Source organism: Echinops telfairi, unplaced genomic scaffold (assembly GCF_000313985.2).
Source record: "Echinops telfairi isolate 266 unplaced genomic scaffold, ASM31398v2 ScPeMD7_3533;HRSCAF=4204_0, whole genome shotgun sequence".
Classification (NCBI taxonomy): Eukaryota; Metazoa; Chordata; class Mammalia; order Afrosoricida; family Tenrecidae; genus Echinops; species Echinops telfairi.
The window spans coordinates 55,520,532-55,540,397 of NW_022107431.1; the positions used below are offsets into that span (position 1 = coordinate 55,520,532).

Sequence of the window (19,866 nt, forward strand, 5' to 3'; positions counted from 1 at the left end):
AGAAAATGTTTTGAGAAACGATGTACAAATGCGCTTTACACAATTGATGTGTGTATGGATTGCGATAACAGTTGTATGAGCCCCTAATAAAATGTAAAAAAAAAAAGAGGTTTTACTCACATGTTTATAACTATGCATATATAAACACTACAGAGTGTTTAAGGTATTTTTATTGATATGGAAAAACCTATTTATTTTAACTAATTCCAAAACATGCTAAGAAATGTATATTCATCATGCATGATTTTGTGAAATTAGTTTTTCACCAGCATATATGTTCTGCAAGGAAAGGTACTGTTGTTTAGTTGTTTGCATGTTGTTCTCGTTGGTCCAGTTTGGAGCATGCTGGTCAGATTGAGGATGCATCCTTCTCAGTATGTGCTTGTTGAACACCTTGTTGTTATCAATGTCAAGTCTGACATGCCAGTTTGTGCTTCTCCCTATATTGTCTCAGAAAGAAATGACGGCTGCTCTACATCTGAAACAGTCCTACTGCTCCCGTCTTTGCTTGCTGCTTTCACCAAACCCAGGTTGCACATTTCACTCGACTCCATCATTGAAAAACAGACCATTCATTTCTAGTCTGTCATCTCTTCCACTTGCTTTCAATGATATTTAAATGGTAAAACATAGCTTACCAGATTGAGTGAACAGGTATCATCTTCATGCTAAACATGACTTAAAAAAAAATGACAGAACATAGTTCTAAGAAATAAATATATACTGTGATAGCACCATAGAATATGGAAGATAAAAATCAGAGGTATCATATCAATATCAAATGGCTTCTCTAATTGAAAAACAAACAAAGTCTAATGGATAAATAAATCATGACATGCATTTTGTACATCAAGAAAGGAAAGATAAACACATGCAACCTGAAGGACTGACTATTAAATTGACATAGCAAACCATAATGATGTATCTCATGTCATACTATTTATGTACAAAACAAAACTTGACAGATGTAAGCTAAATTGTTCATAGATGTGGAGATGGAAAACTATAAAGCAAAGCAGAAAAATCTTTGTCACAAAACCAATCAGAACGGTTGTCTCCTTTGGGAGAGAGAGAGAGAAACGGAGACTTGGTTAGAAAAAGAAACAAAACTGAGTCAGCAGGTGAGCAGATGGGAATATGTTTCGGCTTTGTTGTTTCGTGATCTGGGTTTTAGTCCTGTGGATGGTAACTTCATTACTGTTTGGTAAATGCTATGTACATATAGGTGATTTACGTACGTTCAGTGTATGTATGTTTTACACAAAGAAGGTTAGAGTAGCTTTTACAATTTTTTTAAGTGTGACCATTCAGATTTCTTTTAATAACCAACAAATGAGATAACTGGGCTCATGTAGACCAAATCTGACAGTGTATTTTTTTGTTTGTTTTGTTTTTAATAATAGAGCTCTTGTACAATTTGGCCTGCAAATCAGTATATCTAATGGTGGACTTTTAAGAGAGCTTCTACATGATTAGAAAGCTTGTTTGGCACAGGGTGGTAAAGGATTTCAGAAATGTTAGAGTTGTTCTAAGTAGACACGTAGAGTGAAACATGTCAAAATGTAGGACGACCAAGTAAAGAAATGTAATTCCTTCCCAAATTTGTTCCCTAGTTTCTGTAAATCTTCCATATCACAGGACAAATAACCAGGCCCCTATATATTTTTTGCCCACAACAATACCCAGCCCATTACTCTCAGAAACACGCGACACAGATGCTTTTACATGAGGTTGAAAACAGCATCACCTTTATTTTCTGCCCAATGGCTTTAATGTTTAGTCTTCTTCTTCGTGCCTGTTGACATGGAAGCTTCCCACCAGAAAACCTCATCAGCTGCCCCTGCACGTTAGGAAGCAGTCTCTCTCCTGGCAGGATTCTTTTCCTGCTTGGAAAACCACTTCCTTCAATGCAAGAAGTCATCACTTTTTTCCTTTCCAAAAACAACCAACCTTACTCGGATGGCCAGCCCAAGCCCAAGAGGTTACCTGCAGCTAGCCAGCTGGCCGCCTCCCCACTTGGTTTATAAGAATTTCCTCCCCAAGTGGATGCTGCAGACAAACCTGCACTTCTCTAACTTGGATAAAAGGGGTCTGACTGGTATACCACCCTATGCCCTGAGCCCCTGCTGGGCTTTACCTGGGCCTGGCATCTGGGGATCTAGGCATATACAAGAAATGACCTCTGCCTGATACCACTTGGTGTTCAAGCTGTGACATCATCATATGAAGCCCTCTACCCATCTCCAGCACAAAGTACCCAGGCACAGAGCAGCTACAAGAATGTGCACCAGTTTCAGACCTGCCTACCCAACTTCCCCAGAGAAAATGATTTCTTTTCTGATTACAGGGTATTACCAAAGTTGTTCCACGGCTTCATGAGCACGAGTTACACTTGCATTATACAAATATGATCAAAAGTAACATTTTCTAAGTATTGGATGGAGATGAAGCAAGAAGAAACCCAGTTCTGGAAATGTTATAAGACATGTATGGTGTACACATTGATATATTATGCCAGTGCATTTTAATGTTTTCTGGTAATTTCCACTCATTTTATCTAGGTGCATATTAGAAATGTGGGTATGCTATTTGCAAAAAAAAAGAGCTCTATGTGGCAATTTTGTCAAATGCTACCTTTCCATTAACTCATCAGAACTGCTTACACCTGTGCCTCTTCTCAAATTATACTGTCACTTTTCAACTCATTAGTTCAAGGACACAGTAAATAAGCCATCACCTTCCACTGATTTTTCTCAAGGGACGAGCATTCATTCCCTTTAGCTTGCGAGTTTCTCTGCCTTTTGTATCCTTCAAGCTTGTCTTCTTTCAGCTTCCTACTGCCGAAACATATGCATTGAATCAAGACAGGCTAACCTACTAATATTTTATTACACTTTCATTTTATCCCAAATAGTTTTCACGTTTTTGAGTTAAGAAGCTATACGGGCTCATTATCATGGACTTGATGTGGACTCAGGGACCCTCTAGGACAGGGTGGAAGTGACTGTGAGTTTCCAAGACCATGCTCTTGATGAGATAGAAGCCCCATCTTTCTCTGTCTCCGGGCTCTCCATAGTATACCAACTATCAGTAATTGTTGAAAGAGTATTACAATGACCTCTCCATTAATCCAGATCCCTTATCTTCACCGAAAAAGATACGAATGGGGCTTCAAAACATTTACAGGAAAACTGAAGTGAAAAGAACATCTTTCCTTAACCCTTTGAACGCCTTCTGTGTTTGTCTACAAGACATTTGGAGAAATTGAGTTTCTCAAAGTTATACCTGAGTATTTTAATTCCACCTACCATTGAAACTACCAATAGATCCTCTGCTGCCTTAAGTTTTACAACCTTTGGTTGTTAACACAGTTGGTATTTAGCATCTCTTTCCAAAAAAGTTTGGGGTGTTTGTAACCCAAACCTTTATGCCAATGTCCTACCTGTTGGTTCCTGTGAACATACCTTTTTTGGTGATAATAATATTACTTATTACCAATAGTCTCAAAGAAAATATGTCAAGATATTACTAGTCAAGTTAATACAAAGTAGAATGGATCCTAATTCAAGCTGAATCATGCCTTATAAAATCAGGGAAAATAAACAAATAGATAGAAATGTGAAGTACCCCAATCAAACTGTATAGAATTAGATGGAGAAGGATATTTTGAAACAAACAAACAAACCACTGTTGTCTCTTTATAGATGTTTTTGTGTAATAAAAGTTACTATGATTTCGGAGCAATATTTATGGACTTACCCTCATATTTCACATTCCAAACTCACATTTAAGGAAATAGTTAACAAGACATTTTTTCAATGCATGAATATTTAACAGGGCACTAGAAATTTTGATCCCTACCATCCCTAGGGACATTTGGGCATGGTAGAAAGGAGATAGGATATAATATTCCAACACACCTGTGTATTGAGAATCTATGTCATTAAAAGCTGATCATGTGTGAGATGATGATTATAGTGAACCAGTCTAGACAGAAGCAACAAGGCCTTAAAATTTAGAGAGACTGCACAGAAATTGAGTAACTAAGTCTGGAAGCTTTAATTCAAAAGTTAGCCAAAATTTACGGTTAGAATGATTATTTCTACTATATGTGTTTCTAATCACTATGACCGGAGGCTTCAGAGAGTTATTTCTTTCTTTTTTCTAATTATTTCTTTAATTTATCCATTTCTACTACCACTATGCTTCCTAGTTCCATCTTTAAAGCCACTAAGGACCATGACTGTCCTTTCTCTGTAAAGCTGTTATATAACACGTTGACTTGTTGAATCTTAGTACAATGCCATTATAGAATGTTTTGGCAGGAATACTGGTTTGTAACAACAATTCTCATAGTTTTGAGAACAATGTTGACCAAATAATTCCATTTCACTTAACAGCTAACTTCTCGTTGTTAACATAAAGGGACATAGTGCTTAGATATCCGATTGTTGGCATCATGTCACTATTTAACCAAAAGTCATCATAAATTGGCATGGATATTGTGATGTCCCTGTGTGGCTACAGGGGCGGAGTGCAACCCAAGAATCAGGCCACACAGTCTGATGAAGCTTTCTTGAGAATGTGGCCTTTTTATAAGAGAGACACTGGGAACTTCCCTCCAGCTCGCCCTTTGCCTTCCTCGCTGGGATTCTGGGTGGCCTCGTGTGGGTCAGCCTGGCATGATCCCACTGACTTTGGATCCAGGCAACTCTGAACTCATCGGCCTGTGCTTTTCCTGATTCCCACTTCACCGTGCTGCATCCTTGGCCCCCAGCCATATGCATAAGAGAGTCCTCTGACTAGCATCAGACCCATGAACTTGAGTTGGACTGGGCTAGGATGTCTTCTTGATATAAAGTTCTTCTTACAGATGTATGAGTGCCACTGGTTTTGTTACTCTAGACAACTTAGCCGAACGCAGCCTTCAGACATACAAAGCTCAAAGTGCCAGATCTGTGGGATGATAGCAGAAGTGGAGTTGCAAAGAGTATGAAACGACTCACCTTTGGGTCAGGGAGGGACTAGGAATCATATTAACAAATAGTTCAAGATAAATCATCTTGGAATATCAAGCTTTAAAAATAGTGTATCATTAAGGGTTTTACCAAAAATAGAGTTCTTAAGCCATGATTTTCACCCAATTTCTTTGTCAGAATGACCCAAACAAAATTCTCCATGTGGGACATTCTATGACTCCATCCCACTAATTTCCTGTTCTCCCCTCCATCCTGGCTCTTCTCTTCTTCTTCTTCTTCATCTTCTCTCTACGTGAATCAAACATACTGTTGATCGCCAAACCTTTTGATCAACGATCTCACCTTCTCCAAATGGCAGAAGGACTGCAAATTATTGTCAGGAATGAAAAACTGCCTTTAGTTATTCTAAACTATTTTCATTAAGTTTCACCGTGTGTTTACTAATCAGAAAATTATGTTCACCTAGACATGAATTTATTTAACTAAATCACACACTGACTTTCAGTATTCTAAACAAAAGACAGATTATTTTTTAAGTCTTTCCAGTCAGCATTATTGTTGTTGTTCCATTACTTTTCCAAACTCTTGCTTCATCCATGACTGGCATTATGGAGGATGCAGACCCAATTGCAGTTGCATTAACTCAATTTAGGATCCATATGTGTGTCAGAGTAGATCTATGCTTGTAGTGACTGAGTTTTTGGAAGGAGATTATCAGGGTTTTCTCAAGGTGCCACTGAATGACCTTTGGTTGGTAGTACACAAAGATGCCCGGACGTCAAAGTAGGCTTTAAAACATTAAGTATACCTCAGTCTCTGACAGGCTATACAGATTTCTGAATCACATCTAACTTGAAGATTGATACAGGGCTCAAAATGTTAAATTATATTTCAGTGATGGTATTTTGTTTGCATTTCTCTAAATGCAGCACCTAATACTTTCTCAGTTGGAATAAACTCTATCACAGATAGGGCAGGTTTAAGTTGACAAGTTCAGTATTTTATCATAGTATCATAATGTAGAGTTGTGGGGGGAAGTCAGACACTTGCTGCCAGACTGCTGTCTCATCCCACAGCAGGGCTGGGCCTGCTCCCTGCTGCTGGGGACAATGGCCTACTTCTCTCTGAAGCTTTGGGACCATTAGCTTGGTTCCTCTAGGTGGGGTTTACACCCTACTGATAATGTTCCTATGGAGACCCAGAGACCACCCTCTCATTGCTGTGTAACCTATAGTGCAGCCCCTTCCTGTGACGTATGTCTTTACCTGTAATTAGTGGGCTGGCTTGCCCCCAGAAGGTATATAGGTGTGAGCCAGCACTATAGATCTCTCTCTGACTCTCTGACTCTGACCCTGAGCTCCTTGCTGCTCACTCCCTGCTCAGTCCCCTCTCCCTTGTTCCCCTTCCCTCCTTCCCTTCCCCCTCTCTCCACGTGGACCACCAAGCTGGGCTGAGGTGAGCAATGTTGCTATGTATCATGCCTGACTGTATTATTGTATTATCTCTCATGCTTTCGATGACTTTAATATAATGCTTATGTATCTCAACCCTACAATTGTGCATTACTAAACCCAGAGGTAGTATTACTGAACCAGTGAGTTCAAGCAGCGGGTGGGGGCTGGCACCTCACCCTCCCAAGTGACAATTTTATTTAATACTACATAGAGTATAGATTTTATACTGTATATAATAATTTATATACTTTATATTATTCTCTTTTAAGTCCAGGTAAGTAGAAGAGGTTGAATAGAATAGCTATTGACTAAAATGTATAAAATAATTCAAAATAACTCTAGACCAAAAAACAAGAAAGAATCCTAGCAATGCGTGTCAAAGTAGTGCCAATTTATATTTACAGTTTTTGTCCTAACATCATACCCAAATGTTTACTTCCAACATACATCTCTTCTAATTACATGGCACATAGATTTTTATAGAAAAAAACACATTCCTATGGGAAATTTTCCTTTAAAAATATATTTTAAAACTGTATATAAATGGAAATTGTTTGTCCCACATCTACAAGCTCACTGATGCCCTCTCCATTAAAAAAAACAACAACTGTTTCAATACTGTTTTTTCTTCTTTTGTTTTCTAGTTACCTTTGTCAGTAAGAGCAGAAATAGTTCAGAGAGTATGTAGCCAAGGAAAAATCAATTTATCCTGAATTTTAGTACCATGTTTTCTGATTAAAATCAGTTTCTTCTTATAAAAATCAAATTGCTTTCAGTATTTTTCTTTGTTCTTATACATGAAGAGATTATGCCTTTAACTTGTTTAATAAGATGCCATATCCCTGTTCCTGCCACAAATACCATATAAAAATGTTTAAGGTGCATTTATTTAAATTTCATATCTATAGAAAGTATTAAAGACGGACTCTGGTTCATTTACATAACAAAATCTCTCTCAAAATGGTAAATGTCTGGACTTCAGGCATGGAGATGTGGAGATGCTTAGAGAGCATAACACATGCAAAGAAGAGCAGGTCTTTATTCAGTTCACATCTACCAAGGATTCTCTTTTTCACATCCTTTGAAGGTGGAAAATGCTATCTCTTTGAACCAGGAAGTTCATCTGTCTCTGCAAAACCCTTTCTTGGGGTGATGCATGTTTATGTGATACCGCAATAAGCAGGTCCTTTCAGAAACTGGGCATGTCACGCACATGACTTAGAGAAAATGGAAATTGGGAAGGAAAAAATCTTAACCTTAGCAGGTCCTCCTAGACATAGCTGAATAGAACTGAGCTCAATAAACTGAGAATTAGTATACGATGTCAACGAATAATTGCCAAATGAAGAGTTTCCCCTAATTCGCTCTTTTGAAAGCCTTTCATGAGGCAATATGCTTATTCTAGTTTAAGTCTCTAGAAATTCTGGTTTTATTTGTAAGAAGAAAAGAAAATAATAATATTTAAATACCAGCTTTACGCTCAAATTAAGCTTAAATGTAACTGTCAATGCAAAAGTTTGAGGCAGAAAATCTTAACCACCTATACATTCTCTTCTCAAATTGACATATTCAACCCAAAGGTCAATGTAGATGAATTCAAAAATTGCTCAGTTGTCCTGTTTTATGTTTCTCTCATACTAAATATTGTTAACTGGTTAAAAGTTAATACAGCCAGCAATGGAGGCTTTTTGCCTCTAAGCATGCCTAAGCCTTTAGTATAATAATGGAATAGCTTCAATTCATTGTTGGGTTGTAAAAGTAGTGTGATTTTAAAGTTATAGCTGATATGATATTCTAAAACCCAGAAGCATGTGAGTCTACACACTGAGCATTTCTGTGAGCACTGTGTGCTTACGGGCTGGGGAGAGGGCTCACAATGACAAAGAATGACAACCCTTACAGCTTCTCCGTGGAAGCCGGGTGGAACGAGCGCCGCGGAGGCATCATTTCATCTGCCCTACAGGGCATGCAGACTTCACATAATGAATGCTTGGTTCAATTAAAACCACATATCTTGAACTTGACCAATAGAATGGCTTCGTAAAAAGTTGAAGTAAAAATCCCCTAGCCATATTTTTCACAATGAACCATGATTTCCACATTAGTCCCATGAGCTTCATTACCACTTCTCTGACCACTCGGGTTACGTGGTAGAGCCTGTACTTGAACTCGGGTTTGTGATTTTAAACTGCATGCCGTTTCTGCTATTAAAAAAGATGAACTGACACAGTGGCTGCAACAGGGGCCCAGAAGCCCAACATCTGTGAGCGTGGCTCTGACCAGGCAGTGCTTCCTTCTGCAGGCCGGAGCGTCGCAGCCCGTCGGAGTCCACGGAATGACAACCGCGCACTGCTGGGTCCATTTGCTCTCTGATTTCCAAAACCTCTGCTCCGCTGGTTTTCACAATTTCTTTTCTTAAATTTTCTAACTTTGACTGGAGCAGTACAGAGGAAGAGGATTGAGAGTCACGTTTATGTGATACCTGCTTTTCTGCCTTTCAGAGGTTGGGGGTATTTAAGAGAATACTCATGCAAAAAATTTCCCTTAATGATGTATTAATAAACATAATATTCCTGGCCTTCCTCTTTTCAGAACTAGTTTCTACTCCTTACAATGTTTAATCCTTTTCAGGTTTTTAAATGAATTATCTCATAAATTTTTGCTAACATTTCTAATTAACATTACTAATAATTTTGAGAAATGTTATTAAGCTAACCGCCAGATTACCACATTATAATGTATGTAGCTGAAAACAATTATTTCCCACTCGGCTGTTAACCAGCTGCCATGTAATGTTAAGGTCAATCTGCTTTCTTTTCAATAAAAAGAGGCTTAAATTTAGAGAATAATTTACACTTCTGAACAAACCGTGGTCATTGGAATCATTGACTAGAGTATGTTTTGAAAATTAAAGTTTTGCTGAAAGTTATTGACTTTATTAAAAACACCAGCTCTGTTATTTTTCTTTCTTCCATTAGCTATTTATTTTGGCGAAGTTTGAAGATTAACTTTTGAAACTCTATATACCACTCCTCATAATCGGCAAAATCAACTCATGACAAATTCTTACCCACCTACACTCGATCGACTTTCATCTATGGGATGTTATTTAGAAAAAAAAATCAACTATTACTTTGTTCGTAAACATTTGTTTATAAATCTTAAAATAATAGCTAGTATAGAAATATAACCACCTTGAACTAACCATAGAATTCTTTACTATAATCTAACATGCAGAGTGTATTGAAGTGTTAATTATTTCATTGCAATGAGGTAGAGTTGTTTGTTGAAGTGATAATCCCATTATGCCTCACTTTTGAAGGGTTGCTTTTTCTTGCAAATTTCATTTGATTCATAAGTTTTCTTGGCATCTCTTTTCTGCCACTGGTAATTTATTTAAAGGAATGAAATCATTTGGACCATAAAGATTCTCATGTCTCAACGGTGGACTGTATCCTAGTGTGAGGATTTGAACAAGTCCCCTATCTTTAATTTCTTGAAAATTGGAAGCTGTGTTTTTTTGTTCACTTCATTCTCTCCTTTTTATTGACGCACAAAAGCCATGTCTAGATATAATTGCAATGATTGGTTTGGTTTCACCTTGTGTTTTGCAAACAGTTTGCATTTTCTGTGCCTGAAAGATGCCTATCTATGCTTCTTTGCATTGGCCTCTAGGAGAACACACCGGGGGAAAAATCCAATCTTCTATATAAAGCCCTGTGCATATTTTTTTTTCATTTAAGTATGCTCCGAACCATCTTGAACTTCTTCCTCCAAATATACTGACCTATCAATTTCAACTATAAACTGTGTTCCCAGTACTAAAGTGACCGGTTGCTTTTCTAGATCAGAATATAACCTGGAAGCAACTGAAGCTCTAAGCTGGTGTTTCCCCTTCTCCCTCCACACAGCCCTGTCCTTGCAGGCCAGAGAAGCTGTTCCTGGCTGTGCTGAGGCGATCTCTGATACGCACTTTGCCTCTCTTGCTTCTCTTCGTTTTATCGTCCTGTAGGCTATAACTTGTGTTCATAGTTGTAAAATAACTCCCCTGGAAAGGATTGATGGCTTTTGAGAGCAGTAACGGCTACTCTTGTGATGCAGGGCTGGTTGAAGCAGTGCACTGCATAAAATAAATGCCCAGTTTAGTTGGAGGTTTTGAATATAAAATCTTTTCATCGATTTGATTCTTCCAGAGCTTTGAAATTCCATGCAACTAATTGCAAAGAAAGCGCTCCGTTAGTAATATACTTCACAATCGCTCAGAAGCTAAGCATTAGACATAAGCTCTTCTAACTTTTTAAATAAAGGATTTCCTTTAACTAGAGGTTTTAGCAAAGGCTAAGAGAAGTACCCGGAGGACCTACATCAACTTGAATTCATTATGTAACAATTTTTACATGCATATTTTGAGTTCCTTACAGCTGGAAAATACAATTACATAAACACATTCTTATCAATTATAATTTAACTGTAATTTGAGAACATTGCATATTTTGCCATTTTTAATGACTCCATTATGTTTCCCACATGGTTAAAAGAATTAACTCAAAAAAAAAAAAAAAAGAATTAACTCGACTGTTTCGTTGTCAAAATTACCCTAAGTTCTGTGATGACATAGATGGTGAAACTGGTGGCTGAAGGTCCATGTGACATGCAGGAAAGCGTGCTAATGCTGGTCCCTGTCAAGAAAATACTGGGCCGCTGCAAGGAAGGTAGACGGCTATTTACAGCCACCAAGCAGAGTGTTTTCTGAGTCTAATCCGGTGGGGCTGATATAACCTACTGAAGGCATTATGGGCCAAAGGAGGGCATGAGTTTAGCATAAGTCCCTGCCAACCTTCAATTGACAGCAGTCTAATTATCAGTCTTGCACAGCAAGAGAAAATAGTAAGCAAGATTCCAGTGCAGAGACCTGGGCACTAATCCATGCTACTCCAAGGAAAGTTGTGTGAAGTTAGGGAAAATACTAAACTTCCTTAAACCTTTGACTCCTTTCCATGAATATCAATACTAAGAGTATCTCATGGCGATATCCCGAAGAATAAAGAAAACACTTATTAAGGTTAATACAATGCTCATCTATATGACTTCTCAATATGTGTGAAATGTTAAAATTATTGGCAACATAATAATTATATTTATTAATCTTTACCAGAATGAAATAAGCTGTTTTTATAATATCATTTTGCAAGCTTTTTTTTGTCTTCGTTATAATTTATCTACTGCTTTCCCCTTGGAATAAAATCCCATTTCTAGTATTATGCCCTTTATTTCTTCCAACAAATTCTTCCAGCTTGGACCATGCAGTGGCAGGATACCAGAGGAATGTGATACATTGGCTAGAGCACGCACAGCCACTGCAGTGAGCACAGAACACAAGGATTGTTTCCTCAGACCTGGCTTAATTATCAGTGACCACAAGAGGATCACATACTATAACCACAATTGCCCCCAAATTTCAATGAAGTCATTGGTCTAGAACTCTCTATATTTCTACTTTAGTTCCATCTTTCTTAAATATTGCCATGTTTGTTTAATTTATATAAGACCCCAAACGCACTGTCTTTAAGTGAATTCCAACTCCAAAGACCTTGAACTGCTGACCTTTGGGTAAGCAGCCTAACGTGTAACCCACTGTGACTCCAGGATTCCTTTGATTTCTGATAAGTGGATGGAAAGGGTAATTGTCAGATATCACCAGTCAACTGATGGGGTTCTTACATTTCCGTAAGGTGTCAAATGTGGTGGTAAAATAATAGAGAAGGTTACATAAAATAGTATTCTAGGCTGAGGAATTAGCACCATACCTCTGGACAAAATCACAGCACTAATCCAAAAGAAGAAAATTGATATTTATGTGGCTAGTTATAAAAGACAAGAAGAGCATGAAGACAAAATTTAAAAATGTCCAATAGAGCAATGCCAAAGAACTTAGGTCAACTATAGGGAACGACTGTGATACTAACTAGAAAGGTAAATTCAGTTGAATTGGCAGTCTATCTTTGGGAGATCCTTATTTTGAAATCTTTTATTTAAAAATCATTTCAGAAAAGAGAAAATTGGAGGACTGATGCCCATAGACTTTATTATCTACTAAGAAGAGAGAGTAGGAGGTGATTGTTGCCCGAGAGACCATGTTTTAGCATTTCTTGTTCATATGAATTCAACTAATTTTTCATGGGTAAGTCCAGGAGGTTATCAAAGACCCTTACTTAAAAGTTCCCAGGGAAAAAATGGAAATAAACTTCTATCTTCCAATCAGGAATTTTACCAAAATTGAAAAATGGTCTGAGTAAAGGGCCTCCTCAATTAGCAAGGTATCCCTCTCCTATGATGACTTAGGGAAACATGATGCTCACAAACCCCAAGCTCAATGTCGTCGAGTTGATTCCAACACATGGCAAACCTATAATGCAGAGAAGGTGTATCACAGTGGATTTCCTAGACTCTAAATTTTTGCAGCCTCATCTTTCTTCTTCACAGTGACTGCTGCGTTTGAACGGTTAACCTCACAGTTAGAAGCAGCTCAGTGCTAGCCCACTGTGCCATCAGGGCTCCAACACGCATAGTAATATTATCTTAGTAACTGGTACAGACCTATGCAAGATGTTCTTATCATTACCTCTCTTTTAGAGAAGTTAAAGGCCACATGACACAACATCTAAGGAATACGAAAAAATCCAATTTATATTTAGTAAGAGAAGACTGGACTAAAATTGGTAAAGAGCAAACCTGGTATCAACTTACAACAGAAAAAAAAAATATATATATAAGTAACTTTAAGGAGTTGATTTCACATCTCCGAAGTGCGCAGGTCCTGAACAAATCACTGAACATTCTAGTTCCGGTTTCTTTTTAAGCCAAATGGAGATAGAAATGCCTGTTTGGTTCCACTATGAAGACTTCAATAAGTAAAAATATCAAAACTCTGAGTAAAACACCTAATGCATAACATTCTCTTGGGAATCCTTCTTACTATTTTGGGGTGCTAGGCTAATTTTCTCAGTGGAATGTATCGGTAAGGCACTCCCTTTAAATATTGACCGGAAAATCCACGACATTGCAATCTCTGTGTGTCTATATTAATGTTGACTCAACGAGCCCCAACCGTGTATCTATTTTGCAGTTCTCTGCTGAAAACAAACCCGCTCGGTATTCAACTTGGAAGCTGTCAAAAGCACCACCTGTCTGATTTTCTTCCAGCTGTCAGAAGCCAAGTTTAGATCCACCTCCCAAACATTTATGCAACTGGAAGTGAGTTATGTCTACACACAAAGTGTCTTGATTTTAAAGGGGTTCTTTCATTCAAGCACGTGGGTATGTGTGTATGTAAAGATCTATACTTGTATGGACAGATATGTGCTTATATGAATAGTGCTGCTAAGAATAAATAATAGAAACAATATTTTAGTTGCCATGGGTGTATTCTCAGAATAAGCTATGAAACAGAAAACATTTATTTTTGCTATAAAAGATCAAATTCATCATTTAAAGGAAAAAGAACTGAAATTGTGAAAAGGATCAGAGAGTTCTAATATATATCTGCTTTTATTAAGAAAAAATTATTGATTTTGTCAAATATCAAACACTAGCTCTTAATTTCGACCAATGATAATCACACACAAGCACACATAAATTCTGTAGCAGCACTGACATCTTAAATTGTATGTAGACATGAGGAGCGTGTGTATGTTTATGTGTTCTATGAAGGAAACACAAATATCAGCTCCTGATTTTAAAAACTCATAACACAACCATGTTCACAGATCATTCAGTATGTTTAATCATTGAATATAATTGGTCTAGGACATCAGGGTCTCTGTCTTTGCAAACCTTGTAATAGTCTTTGTTAGGTAAGATATCTGCCATCATTTTACATGACCGTAGCTATTTATAGAGGTGTGGGTGACAATTGTTAGCTAGCAGGGCCTTTGGCAAAGCAGAGAACAGTTTCTACATGCAAAATTTCACAGAGAAGCCACTTCTCCCTCCCACAACACCATGATCTGCCAGCCTCTCAGCCCCTAAGTCCACTGCTCAGAAGTGTGTAGAGTCCCATCAAACAAAAAATGACCTCCAAGCACATTTTACATGGTCACATTGCCAGTCAATGTGACTGTCTGTTTCATTCCCCTCCCCTAGTTGATGCTACTGGAAAATGCTAGCAATACCTTCAGCAGTGATCTCAGTCATAGCGGTCGTCGAAAGTCAAAGTCAGGTGAAAAGTTCCGTTTCAGTGGTCCTTGGCAGAATACTTTAGGATCCGAGAACTCTGATAGGGGGTTCTGTGTGGTACTGTGAGGGCTCTCCGTTTTCCTGGCTGTTTCTGCTGCGTCTTTGTTATCCTGTTGAACTTTGTCTCTTCTCTGCAGAGTTCTCCCCCTGGAAACAACCTGAGCCCTTTCCAATCAGTACTTGTGGCTCAGGCAGAAGTATCAGCTTCAAACAAAAATAGCCTCATCTCCCTAGGACTCTTCAGCACTTTTTTTTTTTTTTTTGGCACTCTAGAGGAAAACACACACACACACACACACACACACACACACGCACACGCACACGCACACACGCACACTCCAGCCCCAGAGAGAGAGACATGCGGGGGCTGAAGAAGAAGTCAAAGGAACTAAAAAGCACTGTCTAAGCCCCCACAGCTTCCTTAAGATAATTACAGATCTTGGGGATATGTCAGAAAACATGGAATAAAGAGTTGAAAGTAATCTTATCCCTGATGGCTCAGATTTATTCTTAGTGCCCTTAATGCTCGGGACATTCCTCCTTCCCTTATTTGGTTTGGGGAGGGTCCTCTAATGTCTAGCAGAGGCAAAGGAGACGATCATCTTACGTCATTCTCTCCAATTTGACTCCTTATTGGTCCAAGCCTGCTCAGCATGTGCAGTTATTTCTATAGGGCTACGCTTAAAATGGCAAGCTTAAATACTGAAGCTTCCTTCGAGACACTGTGTTGGAAAGTAGGATTTTTCAAAGACTAGCTAATAAAAAAATTCTGGACATTAAATTTTATTATGACACTTGAGAGTCAATGTATTTCTAGATATCTTTAATATCTCACTGAAAACAAAATACCTGCCTTTATGTGCTCAAATAAAGGGAAGGCAATATCAAGTTTGGAAATTCACAGCCAACATTTTAGCAAAAGATTTCCATTTTTTTCTCTACCTCCATTTAAAAATAAATAAATAAAAAGCAGATCATAACAGCTAACAATTAGCCAAATTGGCTGATTAGCATGTCACCTTCCCACTCTTAGACAGGTGTTAATGAGCAGAGAAATATTCAATAGTCGGTGGCTGGAAGGAGAAGGAGAATCAAAGGGCATTGATAATCACAAACTGTAGCCAAGTCTGGAATAATCAAGGTTTCCCTACACTTCTCATTTAATTCTCATATTCAACCTAGTACATTCTCACACTTAAACTTTAGTCTTCACTCGCTGCTTTTCGTTGAGCTCTTCCTGACTTTGTAAATTTCAGTGATCATGAAGCCAAGTGTAGTATTTCAAAGTCTGAGTCTCGATCAAGTGCTGCCACAGCTATTTCTACCGAAGATGGTCTGTCTCGAGTCAGTGGCTCTGCCACAGTTACTGGTACATGGCGAAGTGCTTAAATGGATTAATAAGGTAGGAAACTTAATGAACAAAGACGGAAATTCAGTGAACCCTCGCCACTTCGCGCTTTGACTTCCGCGGCTTCACTCTATCGCGGTTTTTGCGTAACAGCACCCACTGCCTACACCCACTCCTTCAGAGGAAAAAGACGGTGACCCACCTGTAGAGTACATCCCTTAAGTCATTTCATAGGCTATTGATTACAGTATTTGTAAGAACTATGTATAATAATACTGTATGTGAAATATGTAATACTGTAAACTAGATGCCATAAATAATATAATAAATAATAAATGATAATTGTAATGTCTAAAATGTTTTACTGTATTTTCCCTTTTTCGTTTAATAAATTGGGTAATATGAGTGTAATGGTGACTAAAGGGTGTTTTTTCATATCCTCTATGCTCTAACTACGAAAATATTTGATTTACAAATAAGGAATCCTACTTCGCGGAATTTCATTTATCACGGTAGGGTCTAGAACCGATTAACCGCGATAAACGAGGGCTCACTGTAGTGCTAGAGAACATTTATGATTTTATACAAAGCCCTATGTCTAGGACTAGGTCTAATACTGATAAAGCTGATCTAAAGCTGATACTTCCCCCCTCCCACCTATTCCCCCCCCCCCCCAGAGGAGACCTTATTGCAGATACTCCCATCTGTAGGATGCAAGGAGGTCACAGCATGGAAGAATGGGAAATCCTTGCAGCAGCCTCAGAAAGTAATAGTTTGGATCAATTTTCTAAATCTGGAGAAAGGAGCCAAAGAACAGAGTTCTTCTCATTTTGCCACCAAAGGACTATCCATCCAGCACCACCTCTGTGGTCCCATCGTTGTGTAAACATAGCACCTCTTATTTTTCAAGTGGTTCACAGTCATTTACTGAAGAAATAATATTATAAATAACTCATGAATAATTTGCATGGATCTAGACATAAGTAAAATTAGCTAAATTAAAGCGAAAACAAGAATAATTTAAAAATTTCATTTAACGAAAGGTTAAAACAAACCATAGAGCAGCATACTAAGTTCTCAGTGTTTAGTAGTACTTTTCAATTCCTAGTCACTAATCTGCTCCTGTTCAATCATTTCAAAGAAATTTTCATGTTAAAGAGACATTACCAGTTCATAGAGTTAATCCAACATGAACCAAAAGTACTCGTTCTCTCTTCCCCATAGTAGCGTCTAGTATCTTCTCGCATTTCCCATGGCTGTGGAGTTAGATTCATCTTGGTTTTGCATTAGTCTATCTAAACCAATGTTAAAACCCTGAACATGATGAAGTGCTGCATGTCCGTCCAGCGGCATCTCTAACTTGATGGTAGTGAGCATTACCCATTGTGATTTTCGCTCCGTGCGCACAACACTTTAGTAGAGAAGAACCTTCTTCCTTAGGGATTTTTTAAAAAAAAACTGGTTGCTCTGTGACTTATTAGCATAAACTAATAACCAGTCAGATACATACTGGATTTGTTTATGAATGTGACACCCTGGAGTTTATATGGAAATGCAGAATGTAAAATAAACCAGGAAGTGGAGAAATTCTGCTAACTTTGTGATCTTGACCAAATAATAACAATAATGAAGAAAATTTGAAAAACAATCAGATGACCACGCAGCATCACCTTTTCAATGTCAACCTGTTTTTACAATGAAGTAGCTGAAAGAGAACCCACTGAAAGTGGCAAACAACTGCTGTTGGCCACACGTCACCACCTCTTTTCTCAAGGATTGGGGCTGGTTCGGAGACAGTGGAGTTTCAGGGTTATGTCTCAAAGATTGTAGTTATAAAATTTAGAGATGCATACAGCTTGTTTAACTTATAAATGAGTTTGCAGTAACTGCAGAAAAATAACAACAACAACAAAAAGCTGCACCATATGCTAAGTTTGATCAGAGTGCAGATAAAATTGTAGAATGCCAGTTGGAATAGAAAGTTCTCTTTACTCGAATCTCAAAATAATAATGGACATAGTTTTCATGGGGGTCTCAGTTTTAGGTTCATTTCAAGGGTGAAAAAAGATAAATAACCATCAGCAGTAATTTGAAAGAGGAAAAAGAGAAATGACAGTGTCAAATTTGAGAAAGTTTCTAATTAAGAACTAACAAAATGTATATTACTATTTTGGTGCCTGGAATGTAGTAACTTACAGGGAAACATAGTTTCATAAAAGAGATATGCTATAATTTTGCTTTAAAGATGGAAAATATCTTGGTGAAAATGCCTATCTATAGAGAGAGAAATTATTTTTTCCAAATCTTAGAATAAAGAAATACAAAATAAACTAGCAACATATAAAATGGACATTTATTGTTCATTTGGCTATATTTACTTTCGTCTATATCTGGTTATATTTACTTTCACGTGACCTTTCATTTCCATCACATGATCAAGAAATTGCTCTGAACCAGCCATCTAATAAAGTCTGTCTTCAGAATCTCAAGAAAAGCTCTGTTGAACTGTTTTCTAATCTTACTTCCTCACGGGATCGGGATCCTTGCTCACTTCATTTAAGATCGCTTTGTGTTTTATTTGTGTCATGGAAACTCCTTCTGCTCTCATTGCTTTCCCTAAGCGTCTGTACTCCCTCTCTAATCAAAGGTTGAAAGTCATTCCATAGGGTTAGCTTACGGCTGAGTATTTAGAAACTAATCCAGATCGTTTCGAATAACACAAGGCATTCCAATGCAATCAAAAACGGTCCTCTCTTTAGCTCTGACTCACGAAGAGCTGCGTCTCCAATATCAGGCTTCTTTGCTCGCACACATGTGACATTGTCAGGCATTCAGAAATTTGCTTGCATCCATCTAGGCTTTATTTAACAAAGGCAACGTTTGCCCTTTCCCCTCTTAGAGATTTCCCCTGCGGACTACCGTGTCCGCTCCAGGGAATCTGCAAGATCCTATGTTCGGTGGCCCTTGAGGAGCCATCATTCAGAAGACCGCCTGTCAGCCTGCAGCCCTGATTGTTACTAAAAGTGTTCTTTTTTTTTTGGTTGATGTATCCTTTAAATTTTTTTCTTATAAATATTTTTATTATAAAGGATAAAATATCAACTGAGCAGTTCTTAGATTGACAAATGTCTTTTTCTCTTAAAATGCTCATGTATAGTTCCCTTTGCTACTTTCAAACAAATTCGCAATGTCATTATATCTGTGGCATTTTTCTTTACCAACAATGTGAACTGCTGAATCTGGCCAAGAATCATCAGCTAAAATGAAATGCATTGAGCCTATTATTAATAAAGGAAATAACTTATACTCCTACTGTCTGGAAACGCCTAGAGCCCTTGTAGGACAGTGGCTTACTAACTGGTTTGCTAACTGCAAGTTCAGCAATTCTAACCCACAAACCATGCTGAAGAAGAAAGATGAGGCTATACCCTCCCCTAAAGATTTACAGCCTTGGAAAATCTAGAGATCAGTTCTGCTCTGTCATACAGCATCACTCTGAACCAGAATTGACAAGGCAGTTTGTTTGGTTTGGTTTATAGTAACCCTTTACCCTGGCTCCTGGTGATACAGAAATGAGCAACATAAGATTTTGTCTGAGAGTCAGCAAGACAGACCACTATTAAAATGTAGAGTAATAGACATTTTTACTAGAGAAAAATAAATACAGAGTAAGGAGTGGCAGAAAAGGAATATTCAACCCTGTTTAAAGGAATAAGAAAAGCTTTAAAAGGAAGAAACCATTGGAATTGGGTCTTGAAGTATATAATTTTTTTCAAATACATTTGAGTGTGGACATATTTTCCACATAGATGGAATAATTCAGAAAAAAATATGGAGCCTTAAAACACTC

General features: G+C 37.9%; 1 protein-coding gene across 1 annotated transcript in view; it reads right to left on the reverse strand.

The window, feature by feature from the left end:
- The window catches only part of TRDN (triadin), a 162,027-nt gene extending 147,170 nt beyond the window's left edge, over positions 1–14,857 (reverse strand). The window contains exon 1 of the mRNA XM_030886728.2: positions 14,605–14,857. Within this exon, the coding sequence (XP_030742588.2) occupies positions 14,605–14,626 (22 nt within the window). The 5' untranslated portion in view covers positions 14,627–14,857. The remainder of the gene's footprint in view (positions 1–14,604) is intronic.
- Positions 14,858–19,866: the final 5,009 nt, after the last annotated feature.